This window comes from Macrotis lagotis, chromosome 8 (genome assembly GCF_037893015.1).
Source record: "Macrotis lagotis isolate mMagLag1 chromosome 8, bilby.v1.9.chrom.fasta, whole genome shotgun sequence".
Taxonomy (NCBI): Eukaryota; Metazoa; Chordata; class Mammalia; order Peramelemorphia; family Peramelidae; genus Macrotis; species Macrotis lagotis.
The window spans coordinates 45,798,586-45,818,700 of NC_133665.1; the positions used below are offsets into that span (position 1 = coordinate 45,798,586).

The 20,115-nt window shown below is 37.3% G+C and overlaps 1 protein-coding gene across 6 annotated transcripts in view; it reads left to right on the plus strand.

Annotated features, from left to right (window-relative positions):
* The window catches only part of GRID2IP (Grid2 interacting protein), an 898,914-nt gene that overhangs the window by 765,026 nt on the left and 113,773 nt on the right, over positions 1-20,115 (plus strand). For 5 of the 6 annotated variants that reach the window (XM_074196787.1, XM_074196786.1, XM_074196789.1 and 2 more), the window contains exon 3: positions 7,726-7,880. In XM_074196787.1, coding sequence (XP_074052888.1) covers positions 7,726-7,880 — 155 coding nt within the window. Of the gene's footprint in view, positions 1-7,725; positions 7,881-11,130; positions 11,574-20,115 lie in introns of those variants that run through there. The other variant, XM_074196792.1, reaches the window with a different exon arrangement.

The window sequence follows — 20,115 nt, forward strand, 5'->3', positions numbered from 1 at the left end:
CAGGGCTCGTGCTCTATCCACTATGCCACCTAGCTGCCCTGCATATGAAGGTTCTAAAGTGACTTACATTTCTATTGGCCTTATGATATCACCTTGAGTCTCTTGGATTCCCTGGGTCTACTACTTAACTGGATTCAGGGTTCTTGCTAGGCACATGATTCTATTGAGCTTTTTTTTGGACTCAGTTTTATGAGAGTAGTTTTCAATGAGCACTGATCCCTACTTCTGTCTTCTGAGATCGTATCTTGAAGAACATTAAAGACCATTAAAGCTTCAATCTGCTAGGGTCTAGAGGCAAGAATTTAGCTCTTCTAGCTCTTGATTCATCTCCAACAAACTTAGTTAACAAAGATCCGATATTGCGCCCTGAGGTTAAAGCTAATTTTTCCTTTTTGATCCCAGTATTTGATTGGGGATCCAAATCTTCAGTTATGAAATTGCAAGATAACTATCCAGTTTAGGTATAGAAACTCTTAGATATTCCCAAGATCCCCTTTGAGCCAGAACAAAAAAGTTATCTGAGGAACAAGGTGAGAATTCTCCACTGACTAATGTCCACATCAAAGTCTGATTGCTTTAGTGCTATACTTTGGCTATACTTTTAGAATACACTTGCTATACTTTGGTCAATGGGAAACCTCAATCCCCCTTCAGAAATGATGTGGCAACTTGGGGCATACCTTAGAAAAGGACTAGGATCAACTGAAGGAACCATGAATGTTTACTGGAAGACTGAGGAAATCCATGATCTCAGTTTTCAAATATCCGAAGGGTCATCATATAGAGGATTTACTCTATTTCATCTCAGTTCAAGGAAATTAAAGGATGATTGATTATAAGGAAAACTTTCCTAATTAGATGGTACAGGAGTGATGGACTTTAAATATGGAAGACCTAAATTCAAATCCCAACCCAGACACTCACTGGCTGCATGATCCTGGGCAAGTAACTTAACATCTGTTTGCCATGGTTTTCTTATCTGTAAAAATGGGAATAATAATAGCACCTAGGTCACAGTAATTTTTTAAGGCTCAAATGACTTAATTTATGTAAAGTGCTGGCAGCTAAGTGGTGCAGTGGATAGAATACCAGACCTGCAGTCAGAAAGACTCTTCTTGCTGAATTTAAATCTGGTCTCAGATACTTGCTATCTGTGTGACCCTGAGCAAGTCATTTCACTTAGTTTGCTTCATTTTCCTCATCTGTAAAATGAGTTGGAAAAGGAAATGACAAGAAAACCTCAAAAGGAGTCATGAAGAGTTAGACATGACTGAACAACTACATTATTAGAGGTGATCCCAAAGAGAATGTGCCACAAAGTGGGGGGGGGTGTTAGTAGAGAGAAAGGGCTCTTTCTCTTTAACCAGAGGCTGGTTGAACATTCTTTGGGGATAGGATGTTTCTAATGGTAGCCATCTTTGGGGGAGAGGGAAAAAAGGAAAAAGAAATTTACATGATAACTTTATTAAAGGAATAGCAAGTTGTTTTTAATAGATTTGCAGTTTCATGTCCAATCATCTTTTTTATGACAGTATGTAATGGAAATAGTTCTTTTATTCCATATATTAAAAATTAAATTAAATTAAAAGAAAGAAAAGTTGCACACTTTAGGAACCAAGAGGACTAAACAGTCTCTGATCTCTCTTCCAACTTGATATATCCTATTACTATGTTTGCTAGAAGGGAAGTTTCAGGATTTAATCAGATTGGGGATTGTAGACTCTTTAAATTCATATAAAAGCTTTTGGTGATTCAGCTCCCACCAGTGAGATGAGAAAAATCAAAGGACCTTTAGTGAATCCCAGACTGGCATTTTATAGCAAGTCATCACTCTGGGTTAACACTTGTACTTTCTCTGTTCCAGTTTTATAACCTTGAAGCATCTGACATTTAATAGAAAATTCAATACAGGTCATGTGATGGCTTTCTATTGATGGATACCTTGTGATTTGGATGTGGGTTAAAGGCACCTCTGGTGATAGCTGACTGTTGGAGACGTCAAAGTGGAACACGCACCAGGGGGCAAGAACTATTTTTTCCCCCTTACTTATGTAATGTATCTCTCAGCCACTCCCAGTCTCACAGGAATTCAGACTATTCCTTACTTTGATTTCAAAGCAATGAATTTGCAAGGGTGAAAATGAAATAAGAAAGCCTCTGGTGGTGAACTTTCTTAATCCTCTAGAGGTAAAAAAAATAAATGCAAATGATGAAACTTTTGAGAATACCAATTTGAGGAATGTATACTTGTTCTTAACAGCCACTTTAATTTTCCCACTTAACCACATTTTATTAAGCAAAAGACTGAAGCTTAGATCAAGGCATTGTTGGACTAGATGGAAACATAAGGTTCTTTTTAGCTATGACCTATGACCTAAACACTTTTCTCAAATTCCATTGTCTATGTTTGAGCCAAGACAAATACAATCTGATTATCCATATTCTTATGTAAGAGGACAAAGATTCCTCTCCCTTTCCCAATCTCCTTCACCATCTGCTATGCTAGTCCCAAGTTACTGGTTCCCAGTAGTATCTACTCTCCCCTACTCATGGGATCCCTCTCCCTGGTGACACTTTTATGGTCTCTTTCTCTCATGAAAGACAAGTTGTATTCCTAGAGTCTGGAGTTGCCTCTGGGATACATTTCTTTAAAGAAAATTGTAATAGGTAGGAATAGTGGAAAAGACACTATGAGTTCTATATTTTACATTTGGGATTTGGGAATATAACTACAAATTATAACATTGCTTCAGTAGGAAAATATGTTTTGAATTCCTTTGGAAATGTAATCCAATCATAGGTTAGGGGACTGATGGTACACATAAAAGATAACTAATGATAATAGTACCTCACATTTTTATAGCACAAAGAACCTTTCATTGAATCCTCTTAGTAACTATATAAGGTAGACTAGAATTGTTTTCTCTATTTTACAGGCAAAAAACTAAGAACCACAGAGATTAAGTGATTTGCCTAAGGTCACATAGTGATATCTAGTCTGGTGCTCTATTATGCCATTTAGCTATGTAATCTTTTTTGTCCTTGTTTTTTAAAAAAAAAAATTGCCTCCCATGGGCTCTCACATACACACTTGTCTTTATTTTAAAATAGTTTCCAAGCTTCCAATAGATTATTTTCTTTTAAAATTCTTCCTTTCCTGTGTCCTCATTTTGTCCCAGTTCTCTTTTCCAAAATCGAATAACCCTTTTACATGTTTTTTTTTTATTTTTCTTCTTTCACCACAATGTGGTATTTAATTGTGTTGTGATCACTATTTCCAAATTACCCACAATTACTTTCCTATACTGGGCTCTGTTCATTACCAAGGAAAGAACAGTAGCTCACATTTATATACTCCTTTATTGTTTATTGAGCAGTCTATTCATAACAATTCTATGAGATAGGAAGCATAAGTCTGATCACCCTTATTTTACAGATGAGGAAATTGATATTCAAGGGATTAACCAAAAATACAACCCATAAATGCTAGAGCTTGAACCTAAATTTTTGTCTTCTCACTTTTTTATATTATCATTTAATATGGTATTCTAATATAAGCCTTTTTTAATTCTAAAACTATTTGTTCTGGGAAATCATGATATTTATAGCTGGGATTTATGTTAGCTGCTCTAATAGTTAGCATCACAACATTTTAGGTTCACTTGCTTTAATCTGTGACCTCATTTCTGTAGGTTTTCATTCTTTCTCATTGCAACTCATCCTTTCCTCTGTATCTCGTGTGATTCTTGTTCTTCCAAGCTTTCAATGTGCCAATATCTTCCTTTAGATTTCTTAATATTGTTGGACAACCATTAGAAATTGTGAGTTGCTCACTAATTATCTCTTAACAACTGGTTCCTACCAGAATAAACTTTTTCCTTTTCTGATCTTACATCTGATTATATTTCTTTTAAAAATTATATTTTTATTTATTTTATTATATTTTTCTAATTACATTTCTGGAAAGTTTAATATTCAATTAAAAAAGCTTTGAATTCCAAATTCTCTCCTTCCATCTAGCCTCTCCTCTATTAATTGAGAAGCCAGTTAATATTACTTCTCCTTAATACTTTTCAACTTCCTCAAGCCTACCATATGCCACTCTTTTTGGGTGAGAGGAATAGAAAGGGAATAGCCTTTGTTAAGCACCTGCATATGTCAGATACTGTGTTAAATGCTTTACAAACATTTCATTTGATCCTCATATTAACCATAGGACATAAGTGCTATTAACATTCCATGTTACAATTAAAGAAACTGAGGCAGGCACACATTAAATGGCTTTGAGTGGGTTGTTTGCCTTTAAAATTCTTCCTTTCCTTTGTCCTTGTTTTATGACACAGCTAAAATATCTCAGGCCAGGTTTGAACTCAGACCTTCCTGACCTCAGGCCCAGTACTCTGTGCTACCTATCTGATGAGGAGCATATACTCTGACCCAGACTTGCTTCAAACTCTTGACTCAGTTGAACTGGACCCAGTCTTGAGGACTGACTTAAAAATGATCACTTTCCCATTGTGGTTCATTATGCCCTCATTATGGAACTTAATACAGGAAAATGTCTAAAATAAGACTTAAGTATATCTTGTACTTAACGTTTTTCCAAATGTAGGTAGGCCTGGTATCCAGAACCCATACATGAAGCCAAGGTAATAAATGCAGATTGGATATGAATCAGCCTTTATTCTACATAAACAGAGAAAACTAAAAGGACTCATAAGAACACACAAAGCAATCCAATAACCCATAAACTTCCCCAGAGTGGATCTCCCTTCATATTTCTGTAAATCCTCTTTTCCAGATGATTCTACATATACTCTCTCTGCCCATCCCCTCTCCCCCCTCCACCCCACCAAGATTTGTAATAATACTCTGGGGTTTAGACTCATCTGAATGGTAAACTTACTTTTGGGATCATGCAGTCTAACCTGCATTTTTCAATAACTACTCAGTAATGGGGGTAGGGAGGGGGTGTGGTAAAATCTAGATCTCTTAATCTGTGATATTGTGGCTTTCATCCTTCACCTATGGGTCATCCTCTTTTCTCCCCATGATTGGATACTGTTCTGTCCTTGGGGTCAAAATAAGTTGAATATCTTTTCCATATGATAGCTTTATAAATACCTGAAGGACAATATTTCCTCTAAGTTTCTTTAAATGATCCTTAAATGTAATAAAGCATAATCTCAAGATCCTTCACCACTTTGGTTACTCTTCTGTGAACATTTTCCAGATGATCAAAGTCTTTCCTAAAATGTGCCACATAGAACTGAAATAATGTTGCCAATGTGGTCTGCCCAGAGCAGTATATTTTCATGCAATCCCCATCAAATTTAGGTGACTCATTAGATAATCCAAAAAAGTTTGTACTTTGTAGAAATTCTTCCATCTCAGGCTGCAATGTTGGATTACATTATCTAAGAACTCAAAATTCCCTGTCCTCTATATAGAAGACTGTAGTTTACAAAGATTTTCCATAAATTATCTTCTTGGATGTGAACACATCATGTGTGTGAACACATCATTTTTCCATATATATTATTGCTTGATTGTGTCCACCATGTCTTGAAATGAGAAAATCCACTCTCAGGACTCCCAGGAGCTTATTGCCCCAAAGTATTCATTCCTGGGAGGGGAGAGGGACTAGGAGAGGGTATTTATAGGCACTAGATTTCCTCTTCCAGGACCAAGTCCATTTTGTTGAATCCTAATTTCTTTTCTTTGAAGGACAAGAAGACCAAAAGATATTTTAAAAAGAAACCAAGAATGAGGTGTTGCTCTCTTTAATAGATTGTTAAAAAGGAGCAGCACCGATAATATTAGTCAAATTTCTTGAATCTCAAGTCAGACAACCAAGCATCTCATTTCAGTCACTGAAAATCAGTCACAAGTAGTTTGCGTCCTCTAACAAAATATTAGTGGACATGTCTGCATTCTCCATTGTGTGTTACTGGGCCCCCCTACACAACCCTCTCATCCCAATGCCTCCAAACAGTCTCATGCCTGTTAGTTTATAAATTGATCAGGGATTTTTCTGCTCAGTCCCATAGTACTTCAACTATGAGTTCAAATTTAAACTAAAATCACTAAAATAATCTAGCACAATGGCTAACTCGGTTTTGTTGAGTTGATCCCCTCCTCTACTTGACATCTTGGTTTGCCTGAGGTTCATTGTTCTGGCATTACCTGATTCTCAGTGGTGGAAGTTGCCTTCCCAGGTCTTCCATTATTGTTTCTTCACCCTCCACTTTGGCTATTCTGAGGAAAGTTACTACCTATAAAATTATAAGTATGAAAGTGATTATGCGCTCAAAGTCCAAGAATTTTTCTCAGCAAGGAGAAATAAAGAGTACCCATTGTACAAGTGTGAATCAAATAGGGAACTGGTTATTTATTCCCACACAGAAAAGCAATAAAGGACCCCTGGAATGATTAGAACCAACTTCAGGAACTAATCACAACTAGTACAATCATTTGGGAAGTTAGCATTCAAGCCTCTTTAATAATTTAAATAAATAGTTTTTTTTGAAGAACTGCTAATGATCCAGTTCATAGTTCACCCACTGAACATTGTTCATTCAACTACCAAGCACAAATTTCTCTCTGATACTGATTCTTTCCTTGTTGCAATTTCTACTCACACTGTTACTTACCTCTTTGATAATTGTTCTTGTCAAAGGCATTTGCTGGCCTTCCATAACTTTTCAGTATTCAAAAGGTGGAATACTAGAGAAAAGGAAATTCAAAAGAAGGGACAGGGCCTCCAGGGAAAAGTCCATACCATAGGAAGATCCTTCCTCCAATCCACCATTGGCAGAATCACTTTTTGTCTTCTTTTTTTAATGTTTTTTCAAGGCAGATGGGGTTAAGTGGCTTGTCCAAGGCCACACAGCTAGGTAATTATTAAGTGTCTGAGACTGGATTTGAACCCAGATACTCCTGACTCCAGGGCCAGTGCTCTGTCCACTGCGCCACCTAGCTGCCCCACTTTTTGTCTTTTCAAGGAAAACCCAGCATCAGGGAAGTTATTTCTTTTCTAAACTGGAGTACCCAAACTTGTCAATGATTGGGGGGGGCGGAACATAATGGGATACTTAACATAACAATAAGCCATATATAGCTAGAAGCAGACAGAGAATATCTATGTGTGCTCAAATTTCTATTGGGGACAATTAGAGAATGTCTATGTATTCTCCAAAGTAGGGTTATAAAATAATATAGTAGAATCCTAGACTATGCCTTTATACTAGATTTTACAATTTATTACCTTTCCTGGTTTTCACTTTGAAAGATTTAAAAATTGGATCTTATAGCAGTATGGATTTACCTTGTTTTGTTCATTTTCAGCTTTGTTTTTCTCTCCAAATTGGAACCAAGAACCAAAGAACTAAGACTGTGAGGCTTTTAGTATTGGCTTTGTACTCTCAGAGATGAGTTCTCAACTTTACCTCAACCATTCCGACCCTGTACCCACATCTCTCTACTCTACTCTACTTCTTGCACCGAGAAATGCAATAATTTAATTTAACATTCTCATTGCCTCTGGATTGGATATGCTAGTGGACTACATTATTATCCCACTGCCATCTTTATGACCTTCCATACTATAACTCTTTTTCTTAGACAATTCAAAATAGCTGAAAAGGGAAATGGGAGAGACTTAAGAGAATTTTCCCATGAAAACTGAGATTTTCTTGTTCTTGAGTTTTTTCACATTTTTTGCAGGTGGATGAAATCCTTGGGGATCAGCCTGATTTGAAGGAAAAAGTATTTGCAGTTTTGAAGCAGTATGCTTCAGAGAGGAAGGTGGATTATTTAGCTTATGCTCTCTCTATGATTCTCACCAATGAGGACCATCAGATGCTCATTGACAACATCAGGTACATTGGTGGTTCAAAGTGTGGGGGGGGGAGCAAAAACAAAATGTAAAACTATTTTCTCCTATAATTCAGGAGGATTCAATTCTGGAGTGTCTGGAAATGCATTGTGAATAATGATTCTCATTTGTATTTATAAAAAACACTTTACTTTTTTATATGTTTTCACAACCCTCACTTTAAAAAATACACTTCTTTTTCACCACAGGTTCTGGTACAATTTAGTTTCTACCTTGGGCCTCAGCTCCACCACCACTCCATACACATACCTATGCAAACCCCCACTCCCAAGTTGACTCATATCTGAATTTCAGTATTTATTCTGCTTCCATTCCCCAGACACTGTGTGCATTTAATGAAATAATATATGTACTGTCCTTCATGTCCTGGTGGATTCTGGGAATTAGCAAGTCTGAGAATCATCAAGACAGGCATCATCATGTTCACAAGGAATCACTCCTAAAACTCATTCTTTCCTTCCCACTGTAACTTAGAATCCCTAGATACCTTCAACTCATAGCCTAAACATCTCCTTTTTACCTTGGGTCTTTCTAAAGCCTCCCCAACTTCTAATGTCTCCCCCTCCAAATTTCCTTGATTTCATTGTGTATATACTTATAAATATACATTTCTTTCTTGTAATAGAATGCAAGCCCTAACACCAGGGACTGGAACATACTATAAGGCTTATTAATTGATCAAAAAGAGCTGCCATTTACCTATCCAAAAACCAAAGCATAATATCTTCTGGTCAGAAAATATTTCAATGGGGGGGTGTGAACCCAGTTTTTGAGCTCTACAATAGGCTTAGCTACCCAGTAAGGCAAAAGTAGAGGACCATTTTTGGCTGACAGTCTGTTTCTCACTGTTTCCTAAATCTTACAAGAGACAACATGGTAAAGAGCAGTGTTATCAAACTTCAATAAAATTGGGGGCCACTAAGCCCACATAAGGCTCTGCAGGCTGCATATTGACTCAGAAAACCACATATAATCATTATCTGTATTCCTTTAAATATTTCTCAATTATATATTAATCTGGGAATGTTATGGCAGCATTAAGACCTGCTGGTGTGTATCCTTCTGTTTGGTGGTTGAAGAGCTGGCCTCAAAGCCAGAGAGAACTAAGTTCAAATTTTCTCTGACAAAATATGTGACCTTGAGCAATCATTATCTCTCAGGGCTCTAGGCGACTCTTTTTTTTTTAGGGTTTTTTTCTTTTTGCAAGGCAAATGGGGTTAAGTGGCTTGTCCAAGGCCACACAGCTAGGTGTCTGAGGCTGAATTTGAACTCAGGTACTCCTGACTCCAGGGCTGGTGCTCTATCCACTGTGACACCTAGCCACCCTAGGCAACTCTTTAAGAGGGTGCAGAGCTACCTTAGTAGAGGAAGTGTCCTAGACCCCAAAATTTCTTAATCCCTAAAATCAAAAAGAATTTTGGATTTGATCTGAGGAAACATTGCTCAGAATGCCATTGACCCTTCCTGGAGGATGAAGAGCAAAGATCAGGCATGTTTATTTTCCCTTTTCCCTGGCAGTAATGGTTTGGCCTGCAAGAGTTTGAAAAATGAAAGCCATGTCCCACAAAAGAGATGGGGTGAGTTTATTGCAAAGGTAAAGTTACATCCCTGAAAGTGAGTCAACTCAGGGGAAATATAGCCTAGATTGCTCTAAGTGTTACTTTTGGCAATTTATTGATGTTTTATTTTTATATTACTTAAATTTTCTCTGAATAAACCTCCCTACTCTCTTAGAGATTCATCCTATATAACAAAAATTTTTTTAGGAGGAAAAATAAAAAGAGGGGGGAACCCGCCCCAACAAAACAGATTAAAATACCCAGAACTCTGGCCCTCCCTGTTTTATTATCTACCTGTAGTGGAAGAAAGGTTGGTGCCCTCATTAGGGCTACTGACAGCATTTGCTGCTTTTAAGACCATTGCTCAGCCATCATTACAATTGAAAGATCACCTGATAAAGACAAGTCAGGTTTCAAAAAAACAAAACAAAAACAAAGTCTGAAAATATGTGCAAGTTTTCACATCCGCAGACACCTCCTCCCCTCCAGCTTTTGCTTAGGAGTGGGATGTTAGGTATCTAAGGCTCTAAGTGACATAACAGTCATCCCTGTCTATTGACAGTGAGAGTTTCCTCACCAGGAACTCCATTTACAGAATAAATCACTTGTTTCAACACCACCAAAATCTACAAGGAATCAGCTTGAGGCAGTTTCATTTCCACATCACTGCCATCTCTGCCCTTACTCAGCTCACACTGAGCACAGATAACTTGTGAAAGAAAATCCTTTGTAAACCATAAACCATTATCCAAATATGAAATAGTATTGTTATTTGTGATGATGATTATTTTGGAGACAGCATGTGTCAACTCCTAGAATAGTAAGTGTACCCCAAAGGAGAGGGAAAGAGCAGGTGTGATGAAGGATGCTGCTGAAATTTTTGTTGAGACACCATCATCATTACCATTCCGACACCTAAGACTTTTCCAGTGATACATATAATACTGGGGAGCTCATACACACAGGGAAAGACAATCAGGGACACCAGAGCCCTAGAGTTGAGTTTTTCATCTACAAAGAAATTTCTTGCCTTCTTTTCCTTCATGACAGTAAACTCCATAACTACAATATAGTAGGCCACTCTATTAACAAACACCTTCCCAGAAGCTCTGATGGTTCCTGCTTTTACCAACTACCTATAGGCAGTATCTGAGTGAGAGAAAAGGCTGGTGCCCTCATTATCATACTGACAGCATCTGCTGCTGCTATCAGATCATCCCTCAGCCTTAATTATAATTGAGAGAATTGTCAGATGAGACTCCTAGCCTCCACCAACTTTGTAGCTATGTTACTATCCATGGGCAAATCACTTATCAATCTCTCTAGATCTCAGTTTCTCCAACTCTAAAATAGATTTGCCCCACCTACCTCACAAGGTTATTGTGAAGAAATGAAAGCATCCTAAACCTTAAAACTACGTGTATCTTTGAGTTGCTATTATTATCCAATTCACTCTTTGTCTGATACCCCCAGAATATCTATTTCTTTTGGCCCATCTCTGTTGTGTTAGAGTTGCACCCCTCCTGCAATGATGCTGCCAGGCACCCTGCCCAAGCTTTCTGTATGGGCATTTTGTTGTTTGCAGAGCAATGCAGCAGATAAAACGTTCAGTTTAGCTGCGACCAGAAACAGCTGCCTGATTGGATCTTTCTACTGCCCTAGCTCTATTTATTAGGATCCTGCTGTTGCCACAGCTTGACTTTCCTCCTTTGATGGTCTCTCTTCACTTCCCCCCCCCCTCGAAATTCTCCTCATGATTTAACAGTCATTGCAAGGTATTTGTTTGTAATACATCTCCTGGACTCAGAAGACCCCGAGCTCTCTGCCTGACGTGTCTTTTGCTTCCATAGACACTGGGGCTTTTCTCTTTTTTCTCCCCCTTCCCCTCCACATGTGGATTTCCACCCATTTATGCAATCATCAACTCTTAACAAATAATGATTTGCTAGCATTTCCCAGTTTATTGGCTTTCCTGGCACCAGGAATCCTGCATGGATGGGGTTTAGCCTTTTGCTTCCCTGCCTAGTCCAGGGGGGGTAGCCACAGTTCCCAGTGGTAGTTTTGTACCAGAATGGAGATATCTGGCACAAGCAGGAAGTAAAGATGAGCTGCCTTGGGTGAGTAGTAATCCAAGTCTTTTTCTGGGAAAAATTTAGGGTAAAAAAAAATTAAGTTATTTTTACAGCTTAATTTGGGGGACATAATTATGTACTCTACACTGTAAAGCTTGTTCAGTGAAAAATAATTAATATGTAACCCTATCCTGGAAAATGCAGAGAACTGGTAAATTGCAACCTGTTTCTAAACCCAGGTGTAGTGTCTCATTCTGGAATAGTCCCTTTTTTAGAAACTAAAAATGTAATCCTTCTAAATTGAATAGTAAGTATTTGCCTGAAATGAATTTGAAAGTGGGGAGAGAATTTAGACCAAATTACCTCTACATTTCTTTCCATCTCTAATATTCTATGTTCTGTGTAACTAAATTCTCTTGAGTCTGTACCATTCTGCATTCCCAAATCCCTTTGTAGTAATGTTGTATTCTTTGTTCCAAATTGCCATGCAGCTGTTATATTCTATGTTCTTTGTTCTAAATCCCCTCACAGTCCTATCATTCTGGGTCTATGTTCCCCATTTTCTTCCAGCTCTAACATTCTGTGGTTTGTTTTTAAGCTCCCTTCCAACTCTTATCATTCTCTGGGTCCTTTCTAGTATTTTTAAAGGATACTTTATTAATATTCTATGATTTTTAAAGTTGTTGTTGGATTCCACTTCATCTATAAACTGGGAAATGGAGTGAGAGCTACTTTTGGAGCTTGGTCACTTAAGAGTCTCCCCTTCCCAAAAGAAAATTCTGGGCCTCTTGAGGGATGTTCTTATCCTAGAACTCAACCTTTTAATGATGGTTTAAGAACTATCAGTCCCTTCCCATCCCCCTAGCTTGTTGAGTGTGACAGGAAAATTACTTGAGATGTTATAGTAGGAGAGACTTAGAAACCATCTGTGCTGCCAGATGGAAATTTTTACTTAAACAACTAGGGTGTCAGTGCTGTGGCTTATGTGTTGGTATGGGGGTGGGGTACAGGAGACTTGCTTCTACATGTAACATTTGATTTCTATTTCCTGCAAAACTGGTAGAAAAATTCACTGGAGAGAGCCAATGTACCAGAAATTTAGAACTCCATCTGGAAGAATTACCTCATTTAAGTGCCCACACATGTATTTACTAGGCTAAATCAGTAGTCACAATTACAATTGTTTCCCACATTCATTTGTTCTTTAGTCCATTCATTCACTTAAGAAGTGTTTATTGAGTAGTTACTATACACATAGTATTTTGGGGGGTACAAAGGTGGATAAGAAATGATTTTTGCAGTCTAGCAATAATAACACTATTAATAAACTACATGGACATACTGATTTAAGGGTTACACAAAGAATGATAATTCTGTGAGGTGGCTAGTGTGAGCATTAGTATAACCATTTTACAAAGCAGGAAATGGAGTCCAAGAAAGGGTAACTTGTCCATGGTCACCAAGTTATTAAGCATTAAGAGGCAGGATTTGAAGCTAGGTCTCCTGAATTGAAGTTAAGATATACCAATCTGTCTTACCTCACTTATGGACTTATGGACTTTATGGATAAGACTCAAACACACAGATTTTGACTATAGAACAATACAAGACTTCTCACAAAGCAATATATTGTGGCTGGTACAACAGTAAGTTAGTGGTTAGAAGGGAGAGATGGTTGTGACTTAGAGTGGTCCCAGGAGGCTTCAGGTAGGAGGTGGGAATCAAGTTGAGCCATAAAGAACAGGTAAGATTTTGAGATGAGAAGAGGATTTTGTGGGTGACAGAAATAGCTTGAGCAAAAAAACAAAAAACAAAAAACCACCTTTATTCATATAGTTCTTTAAGCTTTGTAAAGCACTCTTTACCAGTAAGTAAAGTAAACTGGGCAAGTATCCTAATGTTCTGAGAAGTCAATGAATTACCTGGGATTGGTCTAGACTTTAGCTAAGGGGCTTGTCCCTTATCACACAGTTAGCAGAATCCCACTGTGACTTCAAACTATTCCTTAAGCCTGAGATGGAGGCAGCCAGGTGATTCAGTGAATAGAGTACCAGGCCTGGAATCAGGAATTCATCTTCCTGAGTTCAAATCTGACCTCAGCCACTTACTAAGGGACCACAGGCAAGTTAATTTGCCTCAGTTTCCTCATCTGTAAAATGAGCTAGAGAAGGAAATGGCAAACCATTCTAATATCTGTGCCAAGAAAACTCAAAGAATTGGACTTGACTGAATAAAGAATGAAATCTGCTTATTATGATCTTTAGATTCCTTTGGGTTTTAGTTCAGGGCTGCCTCCTACAGGAAGCCATTCTTAATCCTAGTCCCTCTTATTTTTGGTGCTCTCCCCAGCCCCAAATTATCTTGAATTTAGTTCTCTATTGACATATTATGTCTTCCATTGAATCATAAGCTCTTTTGGGGAAAGAACTGGTTTTAAAGGGGTTTTTTTGTCTTTTTCTCCTCAGCACCTAATAGAGCTCCAATTAATAATTAATTAATCCAATTAATAAATGCTTGATGTTTAGGAACGTTTCAGTGACCTGGTCCCTTACTACCTGTCTAGTCTTGAACTCTCACATTTACTAGTAATTTTCCTTGTGCTTTGCCATCCTGCTAGGTTCTCTAGCCCTCCTTACCTTTATCTCTGAATTTACCTGGCTTTCTTCAAGACTCACCTCAAAGACTGCTTTCTGCAGGAGGTCTGTCCTCTACCTTCCCCTGAAAGCTTAAAAGATGACCTTCCAGCTGATCTCTCTGTATCTTGCCTGTATCTAGTTAACTTTCAAGTCTTCTTCAAGTTGGAATGCTGACTCCTTGAGGACAGGGATTTTGAATTTTTGCCTTGTTTCCCCTATTGATCAACACAGAACCTGGCCATTATATGCTTCATGAGTGGTCAAGACTGATTTATTGTCTGACTGGTTGTTGAATTAAAATGTCTGAGACTGGGTCTATTTAACTCTGTGTATACCAAAACCAAGTCTAGAATGCCATTGTATGTGACCATTTTTCTTAAAAATTGTATTTCTTGGGGGCAGCTAGGTGGCACAGTGGATAGAGCACCAGCTCTGGAGTCAGGAGGAGTTGAGTTCAAATCCAGCCTCAGACACTTAATAATTACCTATGTGACCTTGGGCAAGTCACTTAACCCCATTGCCTTGCAAAAACTAAAAAAAAATTGTATTTCATCAGTAGCAATTAAAGGATTGATATAAATTAGTGGCATCAAAAATCAAATGGAAAGGGATCCCTGCCAGCAGCATACTGACTTAAAAAAATCACAACTATATTTTCTATGTTGTTTTGTATTTTTATTTTTCAGTTAAATATTTCCCAGTTGCATTTTAATTTACTTTGACTGCAGTCAGGTCAAAGGTGGAAAGTTTGACACCTCTGGTCTAAATGAACAGTAACACTCTAAACTCATATTCCTTTTTTCCCCAAAGGAATTAGGGATGGAGTTAAAAGGTAAACATCAATTCCTGATACTTCAATGACTGGGGATCCATCTATAGAATAATAGTGAGTAGAATAGGGAGAGTTCTCAGAGACTCACAACTTGTTTTATAGCTGAAGAAGATCTGAGAGATAATCTAGTCCAGTCCTCTCATTTTACATATATGTTGTCTGAGGTCTATATAAAGTAAGCCACTTGATCACTTTGGATGGATGGATAATACTAGAGATGGGATTCAAACTGATATTTTGTTCTAAATCCAGTGACCTCACATGACACTGTGGTCACTTCTTGTCCGATGATAATCACAATTCCTTCCCACCTTATTAGACAATCTAACTGAATTACTAAGATCTTTAAAAAAGAAAAATTGATAATCTCTTATGAACATAGCTAGTATGATCTCCAAATGACACATTCAATTTATAACCAAGTTCATACTTTTTATAAAAAAGGCTTTATAGTTGGTGTTTCCTCAGTAATCTATGAGAGACCAATTAGAGAGGGAGCTCTCTGACTAAGCCCAGCAATAGGTTTTATTCTTCAATAGAAAATTCTGAGTTGAAACCGATGACCAGAGTAACACCTTCTAACCTTAGATTCCTTATAACCTTAGATTCCTTATCTGTAAAAAATGAAATGGGAAGTTTTCTTTCCATTCCCAATTCTGTAAACCTTTTTCCCTTCCTCCCTCCTTTCCTTCCTGTAAATCTTCTTCCCTCCTTCCTTTCATTCCTCTCCCTCCCTTCATTCCTCTCCCTCCTTTCCCCCCTCTCTCCTTTTTCCCCCTCCCTCCTTCTCCCTCTCTCTCCTTTTCCCCCTCTCCCTCCTTTTCCCCTCCCTCCTTCCCCTTCTTTCCCCCTCCTTTTCCCCCTCCCTCCTTTTTTGTCTTTTCCCCCTCCCTCCTTTTATTCCCCCTTTTCCCCTTCTCCCTTTTCCCCATGCCTCCCTCCACCCTTAACCATAGCACAGAACAGAAGTTGTATAGAAGTGGTATAAATATAGTGCACAAGGAATTGATGGGGAAAGATTACTTATATATCACCTAATTTTTTTTGTTGTGAGCATATAAATATCACAGTGAGGTATAAGTGAAGTTACATACACACACACACACACACACACACACACACATACACACAGACATGCAAATTCTGTCTCAGATACTCCACTAGCTATGTGACTAAGGGAAATTCATTTGAATTTTTGAAGTCTCAGTTTCTCCATCTGTAAAATGGACAGAAGGATCTTTGGGCTATAGCTCACAAGTCGTTGCAATGTTCAGATGAACTAAAATATGGAAAATGCTTTACAAATTATAAAGCACGGGGCAGCTAGGTGGCGCAGTGGATAGAGCACCGGCCCTGGAGTCAGGAGTACCTGAGTTCAAATCCAGCCTCAGACACTTAATAATTACCTAGCTGTGTGGCCTTGGGCAAGCCACTTAACCCCATTTGTCTTGCAAAACAAAACAAAAAAATTATAAAGCACTATACAGATGTTAACTGTGATGATGATATTACATGCAATGTCATCATTTGGAAAAAGACTAAAGATTTCATGTTACAATTAGCACCAAAGTTTCAGTTGCCTCTGACACTAGTTATTTCTAAGAGGAATTTTTCACACCAAATGTTGTTAAGTATTTTTGCCCCCCTAAGCAGTCCTGGGGAACAGAATCTGCTTTGCTAATTTCTGAGCCAGAAGTGGGAGTGCAGTACACCCTGAGCTCTAATTACAATTGACATTGGATTCTTGCTGATTTATTAAAAGGACATTGTATGTTACTGCCTAATCTTATTGGAAAAAATCTTGGGCTACAAATCAAGAGACCCTCCAGTTCCAGTTTCGTCTTTGCCACTGAATCATTGGGTGACCTTGAACAAAATGTTTTCCCTTGTTGGCCTTCAGTTTGCCCATTAGTAAATTGAATGGTTTAAACTAACTAGTTTCTGAGGTCCCTTTGAGATCTCCTATGTTCTGTGATTTATTCTCACCAGACAATCTGAATGGATTATCCTCAGTTTAGAAAACATTGATGGAATTTAATATGAGTGACTCGATGAAGCAATGGAGTTTATGGTCACTAATCCATTGTAATTCCTGACTCCCCCATTTCTGTCCATCTGTTCAGCTGTTCCATCCTCTGGAAGAAGGGGAAAAAGTCCCAGTGAACACAGATAAATATTGACTATAGAATAATTTCACCCCTCTCCTATTTGTTTCTAGAGTATGAAGGATTACCTTTTCTTTGTGCTTTGGGAAAAACATGATTTTATCAGGAACTTCAGAGACTAAGAATGAAAAATCACTTTAATTTTCTTTGGTTTTGTTAATTTTTATGTTTTTCAAGAGAAAATTACTTCTTTTAGTAGGATGATATTGGTAACCCATGTTTCTATAAACTTGGTTTTCTCCCTGCATATGAAGCACATTCTTCTGTAAAGCTGATTAATTTCCATTTTATAGAAGAGGAAAACTGAAGTTCAGAAAAGTTGTTATCTGACCAGAGTGGCATGACTACAAGGTGTTGGAATTGGTTATAGAACACAGGGCTTTTGACTTTTCTGTTATTCTGACATGGGAACAGATAAAGCAGTTTGTTAGAATTCAGTACCAGTCCGTTCCTATAATCATAGATCTAGAATTGGAAGAGACTTTAGATGTCTCTCATTTCACAGCTGAGGATACTAAGGTGATTTTTACTCAAAATCATTCTCCTTTAGCTTTGTACTTTGTCAGCATTTTCTTTTAATATTTTTGTTGTGGGGTGGCTAGGTGTGCAGAGGGATAAAGCGCTGGCCCTGGAGTCGGGAGAACCTGAGTTCAAATCTGGTCTCAGACACTTAATAATTACCTAGCTGTGTGGCCTTTGGCAAGCCACTTAACCTTGCAAAAACCTTAAAAAAAATTTTTTTTGTTGTGAATTCAACAATAACAATTGTAAATAACTCAAGATATATAGTAAAATAGATAACAAGATCCTATAAGAAGCTGGGAACTTCTACCATATACAGTTTGGTTTAAAAACTATGTGACCCCATGGATGCTTTCTTTACCATGTAGAAACCAATTTGTCTATTTTGGCTTCTTCTACACCTTCCCTCCTTTCCCTTTGAGCAACTTTTAAAATACTTCATCTTTCTTTTTTTATGTGAGCTTTAAATTTATTTTTTTCCATTTACATGTGAAGATAATCTTCAACATTTATTTTTTGTAAGATTTTGAGTTCTACATTTTTCTCCCTCCCTTCCTTCCTTCCTCCCTCCCCTTGACAGTGGGTAATCTGATACAGATTGTACATGTACAACCATGTGAGATTTATTTCTATATCTGCCATGTTGTGAGAAAGAAGAATCAGAACTAAATGGCAGGAAAAACCATGAAAGGGCAAAAGTCATAAAACAAATTTGAAAAATTGAAAATAGTATGCTTTGCATTCAGATGCCATAGTTCTTTCTCTAGATGTGGATTTTCTATCACAAACCTTTTGGAATTGTCTTTGCATTATACAATTGATAAGAGCTAAGTCTATCATAGTTGATCAACAAAACATTTTGCTGTTTATGTGTACAATGGTCTCCTGATTCTGTTCACTTCACTCTATCAGTTCATGTAAGTCTTTCTAGACTTTTCTGAAGCCTGTTGGCTCATAATTTCTTACAGCATTCCTTCCATTTCCAATCCTTCACCACTACAAAAAGAACTGCTGTACATATTTTTGTACATGTAGGCCTTTTTTATGATCTCTTTGTGATATAGACCTGGTAGCCATATTACTGGATCAAAGGGTATTCACAGTTTTATTGCCCTTTGGGCATAGTTCCAAATTGCTCTCCAGAATGATTGGATCAGTTCACAACTCAACCAAAAATGCATTAGTATTCCCTTTAACATAAAATTCTTTATCTTTCTTCAAAGTTCTGAGGATATCTAGAGTTGTTTCTCCTCTTATAATTTTATGGTCATTTCAGTTATCCCTGTTGATCAACACATGCAGGGCTTAGTCACCACCCTAGTTATATGGAGAATACATTCTACCCTTCTAAATGCCCTATAGATCTGCCCCACCACCCAGCCTCTAAAGTATTTTTACCTTTTGAAAAGAATTCCCAATAGTTTACATTCTTGGGTTTTTCAAACTCTGGGTTACTGTGTTCCATTTCTTTTGTCCTCTTTATAAAGTTGACTCTTTGATCTTCTTTTGTATTTTAAAAAAATAGTACCAAATATCTCATTACTGCCTTATAAAATAGGTTGAAATATGGTACTTCTTAGGACCCTTCATTCCTAATCTTTTGTACATACAAATCTATTTTGATATTATTTTGTGTAGTTCTTTGAGAATATATATATATATATACATATATATATATATATATATACACACATACTTTTATTAACCTCTGAAATGTAGCATTTCTTGCAATTATTTGAAAATGTTATTCTGAGAAGGCAATCATAGATTTCATTAGATTGCCAAAGATGTCCATGACACAAAGTTAAGAACCCCTGCTCTAAAATACTCTTTTAGTGGTTTGATTTATATTGTACAAAATCTATAAATTAGCTTGGTTAGCATTATCATTTTTATTAAAATGACAGTGGTTCCAACCATGAACAATGAATATTTATTCAATAATTTAAATCTTTGTTTCCGTCAAATACAGGATGAGATTGTAATTGGGGACTTAAAAATGCAAAGACTTGTAATATTTCCTGTTAGGAATGAGCTAAGGGGTCAATAAAGGTAGAAGGATTGGTGAGTAATATATGCCCCTTTCCCTCAAACAGCTACCATCCTGGTACAGACCCTTATCATGCCTGGACTATTTCAGTAGCCTTCTGAATGGTCTCTCTGCCTCAAAATTCTCCTCACATCAAATCATCCTCTTATCTAAAAAAATGTTCTTCCTAAAGTCAGGCCTTAAGTTTTCATAAATCAATGTTATGTTTGGTGATTATGGACAATAATTCAGTTGGACATAACATTCATGTTTTAGTGGATTCTCAAGGATAATTTGAAGTCTGTTTAATGTCTTTGACTTTTCATATCATTGGAGAAAAATTCCATGAAAGGAATTATTTAATCTAATTTTGGGCAGAACCATATAATTTAATATCATTGAT